Genomic DNA, 13,150 nt, shown 5'->3' on the forward strand with positions numbered 1-13,150 from the left:
TTTATATAAATATTTGCAGAGTTGTTGACCACAATTTGCTTTGAGTAGTGACATTGTGAGAGACAGGTGGAAAGAATTTTGACAAAATATTTGAAGAGAAAAAACAAATTACATACTGAAAAGGCAGCACAAGCATTGAAATATTATGAACATATAGTATAAGCTTTCATTAAAAGCTTTGTGGATTTGAGGGTGGCTGTCTATAATTTTGTTTAGTATTTTGTATGATTGGAGTCCTTGGCTCAAAACATGCAAAAAGACACTTCCACTTGTAATCATACTCCTCTGAGTTCTCATAAAGCCCCTTTCTGCTGTAGGCTGTCCTACTTTCCTGAACTACCTCAGTTCTCGGGAAGATTTTCAGGAGGCTGCAGTGAGTAAAGAAGCCCTTTTGGATGCTGCCCACTATACTAAATCCAAATTTTGGTGATGCTCTGTTGTACTGGCCATTAGTCATATCCTACTTTCATCACTAGTTTACTGGCTAACCATATATTTTAGAGAGATGTTCAATACAAGATTAATATGCAGAGTCACAGAAATATTTTTTCTTAGTGGTTCAGAACATCCATCAACATAGCAATTTCTGTATCAAAAAAATTAATTGAATACCAGTAGGTATATACTCTGGACTAGATTATCTAGATGGATACACTGTTTCCCATACCAGGTGCCTATGGTAAACCCACAGGCAATGGTCTAATTCTTAGCTCTTGTTCCCCATTAACGGTGGTTGATTTACATGTAGCTGTGTGCAGGCACTGAAGATGTTTTTTCCATCTGTTTTGCTGAAGCCTTTCTGTCATGCTGTGGCGAAATAGAAATTGTTAGCATCCAGTGACTTTCTTTTGGCAACCTATGTGGGAATATTTGGTGTTCTTCCAGCACTAAAGGGATGATGTCCACATTACACAGCCCTTAGCTTCAGTCAAAGTTTTATTGGCAGGAGAAAGTGGAAATGCTGAATGGACGTGGAGAATGAAAATCTATGGGGGTGCCTTCCTGCTGCATTGACATTTTACCTGGCTATTGCTTACCAGTTTAGGCTGTCCTTACTATCTCCTTTTGTATTTTTAGTAACCCTCATTTTACTAAAGAAAGAAGATGGGATTACAGTTGTGTGTCAGAGGTAGATGGAAATGAGAAAAATACCAATTTATTAATATTAAGTCATGAAAATGAGGAAGTGTAGAGCTGATGTCAGGCACTATGTAACTTTATTTATATAGACTTAGATGCTGGGAAATCCTTCACTAGCAATTAGTTATTGAGGAACTAATAATGTAAACAAAGTACAGGAAGCAGTTACATACACTGAGGACAGAAGCAGATCTTACATAAAGTACACAAATAAGACATGAGAATATTGTTTTGCCTTCTTATATGTGGTTTTGTGTCCGGTTCAGTTATCTTCAAGTATTCCATAGAATGCATGCCTCTCCTTAGAAAACCTATGCTAATTTCCAAACACTAGTATAAATAAGATCGGTGGAAAAGTGACAGTTGTTCTTACTGAAAGTTTGTTTAGATTTCATCTATTGCAAAATGTATCCATTAGGGGAAGTCGTAAATGTAACCTCTTTAATAACCTGCTGTGCTGTGCATGAGAATATGTTTTAAGCCAGGGGTAGGCAACCTGCGGCCCGCGGGCCGGATGCGGCCCAGCGAGGCCTTGGGACCGGCCCCAGCCCGGTCCTGCCGCCGATTGCCGCCGGGGCCTTTGGTGTCTCACGCGCAGGGGCAAGGAGGGCAATTGTCTAAAGAAGCCTCAGAAACATGCATTTATATTAACATTTTTTTAAAAATCAGCAAATTTTTTCGCGTGTCCTCCATTTTTCATTTAAAAAGTGCCCTCCATTTGAAAATTTTGTCCTACATTTGTCCTGGTTTATGTATTTATTTAATTTTTAAACAATTATTTAATTATTTATTTTTTGGCTTCGGCCCCGCAGTTGTCTGAGGGACAGCAACCCGGCCCCCGGCTCAAAAGGGTTGCCTACCCCTGTTTTAAGCAGTACCTGATCTAGACACTTAAATAGGCAGAAAAAGTTAAAAATCACCCTTGGATTTCTTAAACCCATTGTGTGTCAGCCCAGACAACTCCTGAGATCTTTGACTTAGAGGAAAAATAAGCCATGCTATTATATTAATGAACTTGAGGGTGAGTTTTATTGTTTTTGTTTTGGCTGGTTAGGTAGTAGTTGTGTAATCTTTGCGCCTAGCTTTAGGTGAGTGTTTCACACAATTTCTTAAATATGGTTGCTTTTCATAAGAAAAAAGTTTGGGGTGTTTTTTCCAAGTAAAATAATGCTAAATTTGTACATAACCATGCTTTGTTAACATCAGGTTTTCACTTAAAAATTGCTGTTGGCCAGTACATGAAGTGTCTCAGTAAGGCGTTGACACTTTACTTTATTCTGTATAGTGGTAGGCATGTCTAACAATAGAATGAATAAAATCCATTTTAAGTACTACCATATCAGCCACTTGCCTTCTGTTTCATTCTGTAACATTATGTAGCAAGCCAATGTAGTGTAGTGCCAAACTAGGATTCCAGAAGACCAGGGTTTGAATCTGTACCCAGCCATGGCAATCCAGTGGGTGACTTTGGGCAAGTCGCTTTTTCTCAGAGTGAAGGCATTGACAAACCACCTCTGAACAGATCTTGCCTCAAAAAACAAAACAAAAACCCACAATGGCTTCCCTTAGAGTTGCCATAAGTTGGAAACAAATTGAAAGCAACACTGTGCAATTTTAGGAACATGCTTATTAGAAATCTTGTACTACAGTATATAACACTTGGGAGGGAAACTTTGGCACATTACAGACCGCCATTAGGGACATCCTGAGGACGTCCCAGTTTGAAAAAGGGGCGTCTCTTCCAGATGCCCCTAACCCTATTACGGACAGAGTCCGTGACAAATGGCGGTGACCGTTCCACACGCACATTGCACCCTGGAAGTGATGCTGTGAGTGTGTGACTAGCGCCTCGCACCATATCTTCCGTGGCCCAGGAAGGAGCGCGATTTCCGCGCTCCTTCCTCGGCGCGTCCAGGAGCCGCGCGTTTTGGCTGCTGCGGCTCCCGGACGCTGGAAGCGGAGGCGGAGCCAGACCGCCGCAATCCGGCGGTCTGTAACGCGCCTTTGTGTTTAGTAGATATTTTATAGCCATCTGTTGGCAATTTTTATTTTACTTCTTGATGTAATATACAGTACAGTCGGCCCTTCTTATACACGGATTTCTTATACACGGATTTAAGCATACACAGTTTGAAAATGTTCCAAAAAAGTATAAATTTACCTTGATGTTCCATTTTTTATTAGGGACACCATTTTGCTATGTCATTATACTTAATGGGACTTGAGCATACACGGATTTTGTTATACATGGGGGATCTTGGAACCAAACCCCAGCGTATAACAAGGATCCATTGTATAACTTGATAACCATCTTATTTGCTGTTACATGGTTGAATGTGAAATACATGAACCAGTACTAATACACATAAGTTGTGGCACTGAGAACTGGAGGAGAGGTAGACATTGCTGTTGCATCTCTCATTCTGACCCGTTTTCCAGCCATGGTAGGTTTGTGACTAAGTTGTAAAGTCTGCCTTCCATATCCAGGATTCCTTAACCCATGGCTTGAAAATATTGGAAATGGTAGGGATGGGGATAATATATAGTCTGTCCTCCATATTCATGGATTCCTTATCCACGGATTCAACCAACCACGGCTTGATTTTGCCATTTTATGTAAGAGACAATATTTTACTACAACACTGAATTTAAAAGGACTTGAGCATTCATGGATTTTGATAGCAACACAGGTCCCTGGAATCAAACCCCAGTGGATATCAAAGGACCACTGTATCTCTTGCAGCCGAAAGATACTACACTGAATGCCACACTTGTCAATTGAAAGGATCTTGGCCATCTCTAACTTGATCCCAGAAGAAGTGTCATAACTTCTGTAACAGATACCAGAGTGGATGATGCAGGGGAATGGGAGGAATGTAAAACATTCTCAGATTATGTCTGCCAGGGGATCTGATGTGATACCAAGCATGGCTTAAAGAAAGGGGTAGAGTTGCCTGAAGCTATAAGAAAAAACATCTTACAACTATCTTTAAATGCCTGTGCTCAGTTCTGGAAACCCGAGACTTTCCTGAGTTGCTGTCTACACTGCTGCTTGTCAGTCTCATAATTGTATTCTAATACAGTCAGCCCTCCATATCTATGGCTTGAAAATATCTTTATATACAGATTCAAGTATCTATGGCTTGAAAATATTTTTAAAAACATAAGTTCCAAAAACAAACCTTGATTTTGCCATTTTATATAAGGGACCCTATTTTACAACACCATTGTATTTAATGGGACTTGAAATCCACAGATTTGGTATCCATGGGGGATCTTGGAACCAAACCCCAGTGGATACAAGGGCCACTTTAGTAGAATGGCTGCCTAAAATAAAATGTTATTAAAAAAAACCTCTTTATGACATTTAATGTTTATATGTTGAAGTAAGTTCTAATTGTTTCTGTTTTCTATACTTGGCCTTGAGAAAAACTGAGTTTTGGGAGGCAGAATATAAGTTATCTAAATAAATAGTGTGTGCTTTTCAAAGCTATTTTATGTACTCTGGTTACCTGACAACATTGGTTCATTTTTACTTTGATTGTAGAAAGTCACAGGCCCGTTAGAGATGGGCTCTTGAGGCGCCCCCATCACGTGCTAGGGGTTGGCCGGGGACCTAGCGTCCACACCGGCTTCACCCCTAGCACGTGACAGGGGCGTAATAATGGTGGCGCCCTATACACACAGGCGCGCAGTGCTTATGACGTTGCGAATGCGCCATTGGCGCCTCGTGGCATCATAACTGCGCCGCAGAAAGAAGTGCCATTTTGGGGCTTCTTTTTTACTCCACACGGGAGCCGCACGGTTTGGCTGCTGTGGCTCCCTCGCGGAGCAACCAGCAGCGCCGGCAGACCGCCGCTTTTAGGCAGTCTGTAACGCGCCACAGGTTATGCTCAGCAATGCTTAGAAAGGAACTTTCTTTATCATAGTATTAAAAATACTGTATTTCAGAAGTAAAAATGATGGATAGGATAAGCTGCAGCCATAATTTCAATCACAGGGCTGTGCTGTATTTCTGGTACATCTCTTGCATTAATTATATATTTTTTTGCTTGCCAAATCTTATAGTCTAAATGGTAAGAACACATGATGAAATTCAGAATACAAAGAAAGGCTTATTAAGCCCCTATACAAACAGGCCAAAATAAAGCTGCTTCAGGTCACTTTGGAGGTATGGTGTTTCAATGATACATGCATCCTAAGAGTCTGGAAGCTGCGCCAAAGCCGCAGTCCAGTCCTTAGGACTGGAGCGTGGCTTTGATGCGGGTTCTGGACTCTTAGGATGCATGTTTCATTTAAACAGTATACCTCCAAAGTGACTCGAAGCAGCTTTATTTTGGCCTGTCTGTATCAGGCCAAAATTCCATTAAAGTATCCTATCCCTGTTACATCAGTTCTTCCATAAGATAATCCTCTCTTTGACCTTCACCTTTATTTTCATACCTGACCCCCTGCAACTGTTTCACTGCCTTATTTAGAAATTTAAAACAAGTCAAATATTCTTTTTCTGCTTGATTTCCCCCCCGATCTGGCTTCAATGCTGACTAGCTTTTTAATTCTCCAGCACCAGCAGACATTTCTGAATCAGCTGAGAGAGATCACTGGCATCACTGATACCCAAGTATTGCAGCAAGCCTTAAAGGTATGGTGGCTTTTAAAAATGACTCAGGTCTGTTTTAATTTTACATTTGCCCATGTCTAAGCTAGGATTTCTTTTGACAGTCAATACTAAACTTAACTGATTTAAGTTCATATAGTTGATGTACCTTAAAAGTAGGGTAACATTTGAGGGTCTCTTGATAGAATTAGTGCAAATAATGCTCAAATAATGATGTATTTATTCACCTAAAATACTTACTTACAACAAAGAAATATAACATCCCTGTTGAGTAGGGATGGGGCACTCGCTGAAACTCATACAAACCTCAGATGGTACGGCAACCTTGAGATGTTGGATGTTACAGTCCAACAACATGTACAATCTAGTATAGAGTATTTAATGGTGAAAACTTTAAATATGCCATATAGCTGTTCAGATGCTGCTGCTGCTAATGCTTTCAGATGTGATTTGAAATAATGGCGCGTTACAGACCGCCAAATTGCGGTGGTCTGCTGCCGGCGCCGCTTGCAGCGTCCAGGAGCCACAGCTTCTAAACCGCGGGACTCCCAGACGCTGCGAGGAAGGAGAGTGGAAATCGTGCTCCTTCCTGGGCCCCGGAAGTGGCGCTGCAAAGCGCAAGGCACGCTTTCACAGCGTCACTTCCGCCACGACACGTCTGGACGCTAGGCGTCCAAGACGTCAAAATGGTGGCGGCCGTGTGGAATGGCCGCCGCCATTTGTTACGGACAGAGTCCGTAACAGGATAGGGGCGTCTAGAAGAAACGCCCCGTTTTTAAACTGGGATGTCCTAAGGACGACCCAAATGGTGGTCTGTAACCCGCCATAAATTCAGAATACATACTCCTTGCCTTGGGTTTTCACTTCTCAGGGAAGAGATGCGTAATGCCTTTCTTCTGCCCAGTTCTGGTTGTATTACAGGCGGGTTACAAACCGCCATGAAAGTATGGAGTCAGTCCATAATAGGGTTAGGAAGGTGCAGCGCTTCCGCATCCCCCTAACCGTAGTACGGACTGAGTCTGTACAAAATGGCGGCTCCCCTTCCACATGGGGGCCGCCATGACGACGTCACGACCGCGCCACTTCTATACGGGGCGGCGCGGATGTGACGTCGTCGGTCTGCGCCAGGGTGCTTAGTGCACCCTTTGTGCGGACCAGGAAGGAGCTCCATTTCGGAACTCCTTTCTGGTTTGTGGCGCCGCTTTGCATCGCTGGGCGCAGCCTTTAGACGGCTGCGCCCAGCGAAGCAAGGGAGAAAGGGGCCAAGCGGCCCCTTTCTCCTCCTCCCCGCCGCCATGCGGTGTCCTTGGGGCTTGAAGCCCCAAGGACACCCCTTTTCAGGCTGCGGGTAAGGGGCCTTGTGCCGCTTCCCCACAGCCTGGAAAGCAGCGGATCGGGGCCTCGGAGGCTGCCGGTCTGGCAGCTGAGGCCCCGATACACCGGGGAAAGGGGCAGGTGCAGCCCGCCCCAAATGGGCGGTCTATAACCCGCCTCAGTTTACTGGGTACTTGTTTGAAATTACATTCATTTGCATGTATCTCAGATGTTGATCTTTCTCTTCTTGTGGCCTGTTAACAAGGAGAAACGCATGAAAATAAAAGGCTTTGTTGGGGTGATTAGCTTATGGATAGGGCCTTTTTTTTCAACCCCACCTCTCCCAGTGAGTGTCCACACACTGCCACCACCTTCTTTCTCACTTTGAGATCCTGTTTATGGTATGAACTCCTTCTTTTGCAACTTCGTAGTTGTTGTTTTGCTACCAGAGAGAAATATTTCTCTCAACCATGATTTTTTTTAGTGAGTTCATTTAGCTCAAGAGTTTTATATAGCACTTGTCATATCATTATTGCTTTTAATATATTTTATTGTGTGACTCTCTCAGACCATGTTTTATAAGGCAGCAGGTAAACACAGTAAATTAAAATAAAAAATAAATCTTTATTAATCAAATCATATTTTAAGTATGCAGATGTAAAGCGGAAGAATGAAATGTACCTAGACTTGATGTTGGATGCAAACTAGTAGATCACAAAATAGCATACTGATACATTTATTCTTGTACATTTAAAGGATAGCAATGGAAATTTGGAATTAGCTGTAGCTTTCCTCACTGCAAAGAATGCTAAGATTCCTCAGCAAGAAGAGACAACATACTATCAAACAGCACTTCCAGGCAATGATAGATACATCAGTGTAGGAAGCCAGGCAGATACAAGTAAGTGTCTTTTCTCTATATAATTGAAAGATCGACATGTGAAAGCATGTGAAAAAACCTTTGCTGTCTAATATTTTACATTATGTTTTTTGTAGCACAAATTTTAGTATTTTGTTGGATACTACAGTTTCGCCAGACTTCTTTGTTAGTCTTAAACAGGGTCTAGAGGTAAAAGCACATTTGCTAATGTTTCAGAAAATACGTCAGTTGTTTCTCAGTTTCTGAGCCTGCTTCAAGATGCTGGTGGTGCACTATGCATTTCTTTGTAGCATTGTTTATGCCTATTTTAGAGACTGCTTTCTCCATATTATCTAATGTGAGAAGACACTATTTCTTCTAAAAAGCCGAGGAAAAAAGTAGCAAAACTATCCATTTAAAACCATAGCTTCATAGCTCTGAAATTTGTTCCACTCTACAGCCCATAATTCCCTATCATTTGGTAGTGTTCTATAATTAAAAGCAACCATAAGAATGGAGGTAATTACTGCATTCTTCATTCCTACCTTGGAATGATCATTACAATCTAGATTTTAGGATCTCATTATCCTATAAAATTACCGACCTACTGTCTTTGTTGGTCCACCTACAAACATTTTTAAATGCCTTCAGATAATTATATTTCAAACATTAAGCAATGAGGCAGGATTGTTTAATATTTTCTGTTCAGCCGAACGAAAAAAAAATCCTTCAATTTTTACTCTTAAGGCCTGTTTTCAATGCTGTTCTTTGTGTTAGGGTGAGGTGTGTTATACTTATGGATGCACCTTTAAGGATATTGCACTAATTTTTAGTCTGTGCAGTTGCTCTTGATCATGTGGTTGGATGCTTTCAGTGCTTTGCAATACTGTATCATATGCATACAGTTGGCCCTCCATATCCATGGATTTTTTATCCATAGATTCAACCATCCATGGCTTGAAAATATTGAAAAATATATAAAGCAAACCTTGATTTTGCCATTTTATATAAGGGACACCATTTTACTCTGTCACTGTATTTAATGGAAATTAAGCATCCACATATTTTGATATCCATAGAGGGTCTTGGAACCAAACCCCAGCAGATAACAAGGCTCCACTGTAATGATATATTCCAGTGCAACTGTGCTAGCAGGAATTTTCACTGTTAGTTTGGTGATAGATTTAGGCCTGTGGAATTATTCACAGGTAACATTTTTTCTGCACAGAATTACTGTGTGCAATGGTTTGCACACAACCATAGTCCCAAGAATGCCCTTGTCTATTTTGCTGTATGTATTGAAACATTTAATTAGAAAACTTTACTGTGTACAGATGCCAGTAGCCTCATTGCTATGCCACTCATGCTCATAATTACTACAGTGAAAAAGTGATAGTTGTGTGTTTGAAATCCATTTAGAAGCAAGTATGCTTAAGCTTGAATAATTTTGATGCAACAATATTTAAATTTAAGACGTACCATAAATGTATGTATTCATTTAATATCTCTCTTTCTTTCCAGTGCACAACCCAAGGTGGTTTGTAGCATGAATTAAAAGAGCATATAATTAAAAAAGTTACATGCTAAAAACACACTTAAAACAAATAAGTTGTCATTGTTAAAACTAAGCACTGAATTAAAACAAATTAAAAGCATTTTTTTTAAAAAAAAAATCTAACAAGAGAAGGCAAAAAATATCTCCCCATTGGGGAAAAAAAACTTTTCCATGATAGCTAGTTAGTTGCCAAAAAAAAAAAAAAAAAAACCTGTAAAAAGGGAGCAGAGACTAGGCCAGTCTAACATCCTTTAAAAAGGATCAACACAGTCCGTGAACAAGCACCAAGTCGGCCTTTTCGTGTGCTTTCATCAAACATGGCTGCAAAGGCTGGTGGGACCCAGGCTGCTGCTACACTACACAATTAATGGAGTTTGACACCACTTACTGTCATGGCTCTGTCCTGGGATTTGTAGTTTGCGTGCTGACAGAAAAAGCTAAATATTTCATAAAACTACAAACCCAAAGTGTTGAGCCATTACAGTTAAAACAATGTCAAACTGCATTGATTCTGCAGTGTAGATGCAGCCCAAGAAAAAAGCTTTCCTTAAACATTAGGCAGGCTAGTATGGGGAAATACAGTCTTGAGATAGTCAGTACCCAGATTGTATGGGGCTTTGTAGGTCATACTAGCAGAGAACATTGCTATCACAACTTGAAACATAGCACTTCATAATCTAGAATTGAATTTTAAGAGTGTGGTCTTCTAGATCACAGTGTTATGCTACAAGTGACATAACATTTACCTACTTTCATAATTTAGATTAAAATGTATTGTTCTTGAATAAGGAAAATATACAGTGTATCTATTGAGAAGCCCAGTGAAATTTGACCTTGTCTTGTTTTAGCAGATTCTGTAGGTATAACAATAGAAGTCATTGTCTACAATGATATAATTCTTGCTGAAATAAAGGAAACAAGAGAATAATTCTTTGGAACACACCTGGGATAGACAAGCTCTGAACTATGTGGTGACAGCTGCTTAAAGATACTGTATCCTGTTTGTTGGCTTTAAATGGGTGAAGAGCTCTAACCATGTGAAAAGCTATCATTCCAATAAGCCATTGATTGTCTCTAGGGTTCTGGTTTGTTGGTAACCTAACCATTCACATACTGTAGTTCCTGGAATCTTTGAGCACTTATAAGAACGTAATACTGTTCAAACATTGGCACTGCATGGACAACTTTTTTGTGTTAGAGTTGCTGGTTGAATGCACTATATAATGTTGGTCCAGAAGTGTGTGTATTTATGTGATTTATGTGTGTGTATTTATTTATTTATTTTTTCACTGCTGTCACAGTTTTTCCCAAAAAACTAGGTTTGAAGGCAGCTGTCAGAAATTAAAACAAATACAGATAAAACACATACAAAGAAATAAGTCAGAACATACAAAACAAATTGTTTTTAATTATATGCTCTTTTAATTCAAGCTACAAACCACCTTGGGTTGTGCACAGGAAAGAAAGTAACATATTAAATAAATACATACTTTCATGGTATGTCTCAAATTTAAATATTGTTACATCAAAATTATCCAACTTTTATTCAATTATTCAAGGTTAGACATACCTGCTTCTTAATGTAAGGATTTCAGACACATAACCATCACTATTTCATGAAGGTTTCACAAAGCAAAGTTTTCTGAAAAGTTATATTGCTAAATTGCGATTAAACTGGGTATTGAGTTAAAAAAATATAACACAGATTCATTAAAAAGGATAAATATAAAATTAAATAAAATAGCTCCTGCAGGCAGGTTAAAAGCACCTACAGTCAGTTTGCAGAATACCAGTTGGAATTGAAACATTTGCACCTGGCAGTAGGACAGAGGAATGTAGATCTGAACACAGTGACAGCTTAAATTTGAATTATTTATTTGGAAATATCTTGAAGATCATTTCCCCCCTTAATATACATAGTTCCTCTGCTAATGGAGATTCCTCACCATTGTTGTGTGCAGTTATTTTGGACAATTTGTTATCTGGTGGTCAACCCTGTGATGAGCTTTTCTGTTCTTAGCTAGGATAATCATCAGGCAACAGACATACAGTCTGCTATTAGGGCCATATACAAAATCTTTTGAGCTTGGTAGAGAATGCCAGAGTTTGTGCTCTCTAGCTAAGGGTCAATTCCTCTTTTTTAATTATTGTTATCCTGACATTAAACTGGAATTCCTTGGCTTGGTTAAATCCACATTAAAGTCTTCATGTCCAAACTAGTGCATAACAAGGGAGGAACAAGATAGGAGATTCTGCAGATATAAAGCCATGGCTTATGAACCTAGTTTAATGTGTCAAGTTATGGGAAAAAGCAGTAGAACGACATTAGTGTAGGTGATGTGTTAATTGAATGAAGAAGCTAATAACTGTAATAAATGTAACTGGTTTAAACTAATTCTGAGTAATCTAGATTGAGCCTTGCCTTTTATTTGTTGCATTTTTAATTTTGAGAGATATATTTTTGCTTTTCAGGTGTGATTGATCTCACAGGGGATGATAAAGATGATCTACAAAGGGCAATTGCCCTCAGTTTGGAAGAATCAAATAGGGCCTTCAGAGAGACTGGAATAACAGATGAGGAACAAGCCATTAGCAGGTAAACAAACAACTGACGTGAAAGGAATAGATGTTTTAAAGAATCTAACAGCCTTGATTTGTTTTTTGTTGTTTATTTTCTTTCTTTCTATAAATATTTATGACTCACCCTATGTTCTCATACTATTGGTCTCATGTCATGTCCTGGATTTTTTGTTTTTCTAGATTGTGTTCCATATACTGAAATCATGCTTTGTAAAAGTTCATTATAATCTAAATTCAATTGCTGTAGCCAACTAAAGTAGACACATTTAATCATTGGGATTTACATAGTTATCATGCACCAGTCAGTTCAGTTGATGAATTCAGTATATGACTGCCAGTTGCTGTAGTTCTGCTGAAAAGAATTTGTGACTTTAAATTTTTATAACTGAGATTTCAGAATATTTCAGGATAAGAAAATTAGGGTGGTTATTTACTTCAGATAAATGATTATCCAAGAGATGGCAAAGACCCACTAAAATGCTGCTTAAGTTCATGCATGTTTTCACTAATAATAAGACAGGTACAAGTCAAGTTACTTGGCTATATTGGTGCCCCCATTGATAAGGGAACTTTCCCACCTTTATTTTATTTGTTTAAGTCATTTGCTGCAGCCTCAAAATCCTTGGGGCAATATACAATTGATAAAAATATTAAAATATTAAATACATAAATAAAACCCCTTATAGACAGACTAACAATTCCTGTGTATGAAAAGTTTTAAAACTGGAGACAATTAAAAGCATCCAAAATAGCCACACCTAATTCTAAGATGTCATTTGGAAAGGAGCTTCACAGTCAGTGGAATACAGTAGAGAGAAAACCCATATACCCACTACCTTGTTGTGTGGTGAGATCTGTAACGGCCTCTACAGAGAATATTGAATTTCAGGCATGCTGATATGGAAGAAGTTGGGTTTGTTTTTTTAACTATTCCGACCCAAAACTATTTGTATAGCAAATTCTCCTAGTAAAGCTCCCTTGAGAACAGCTCTAGGAACATGGAAACCACTTCTTATTTTATGTTAAGAGATTATGCCCCACATGCCATTCCTGATTAAAAAAAGACATTATGTGAATTTATAAT

The 13,150-nt window shown here is 39.3% G+C and overlaps 1 protein-coding gene across 4 annotated transcripts in view; it reads left to right on the top strand.

Moving 5' to 3' along the window:
- The window catches only part of USP25 (ubiquitin specific peptidase 25), an 87,512-nt gene that overhangs the window by 14,099 nt on the left and 60,263 nt on the right, over nucleotides 1-13,150 (top strand). For 3 of the 4 annotated variants that reach the window (XM_042456911.1, XM_042456912.1, XM_042456913.1), the window contains exons 2-4: nucleotides 5,705-5,782; nucleotides 7,829-7,973; nucleotides 11,959-12,082. In XM_042456911.1, coding sequence (XP_042312845.1) covers nucleotides 5,705-5,782; nucleotides 7,829-7,973; nucleotides 11,959-12,082 — 347 coding nt within the window. The remainder of the gene's footprint in view (nucleotides 1-5,704; nucleotides 5,783-7,828; nucleotides 7,974-11,958; nucleotides 12,083-13,150) is intronic. The other variant, XM_042456914.1, reaches the window with a different exon arrangement.

The sequence above is a fragment of the Sceloporus undulatus genome, chromosome 3 (assembly GCF_019175285.1).
Source record: "Sceloporus undulatus isolate JIND9_A2432 ecotype Alabama chromosome 3, SceUnd_v1.1, whole genome shotgun sequence".
In the NCBI taxonomy this organism is placed as follows: domain Eukaryota; kingdom Metazoa; phylum Chordata; class Lepidosauria; order Squamata; family Phrynosomatidae; genus Sceloporus; species Sceloporus undulatus.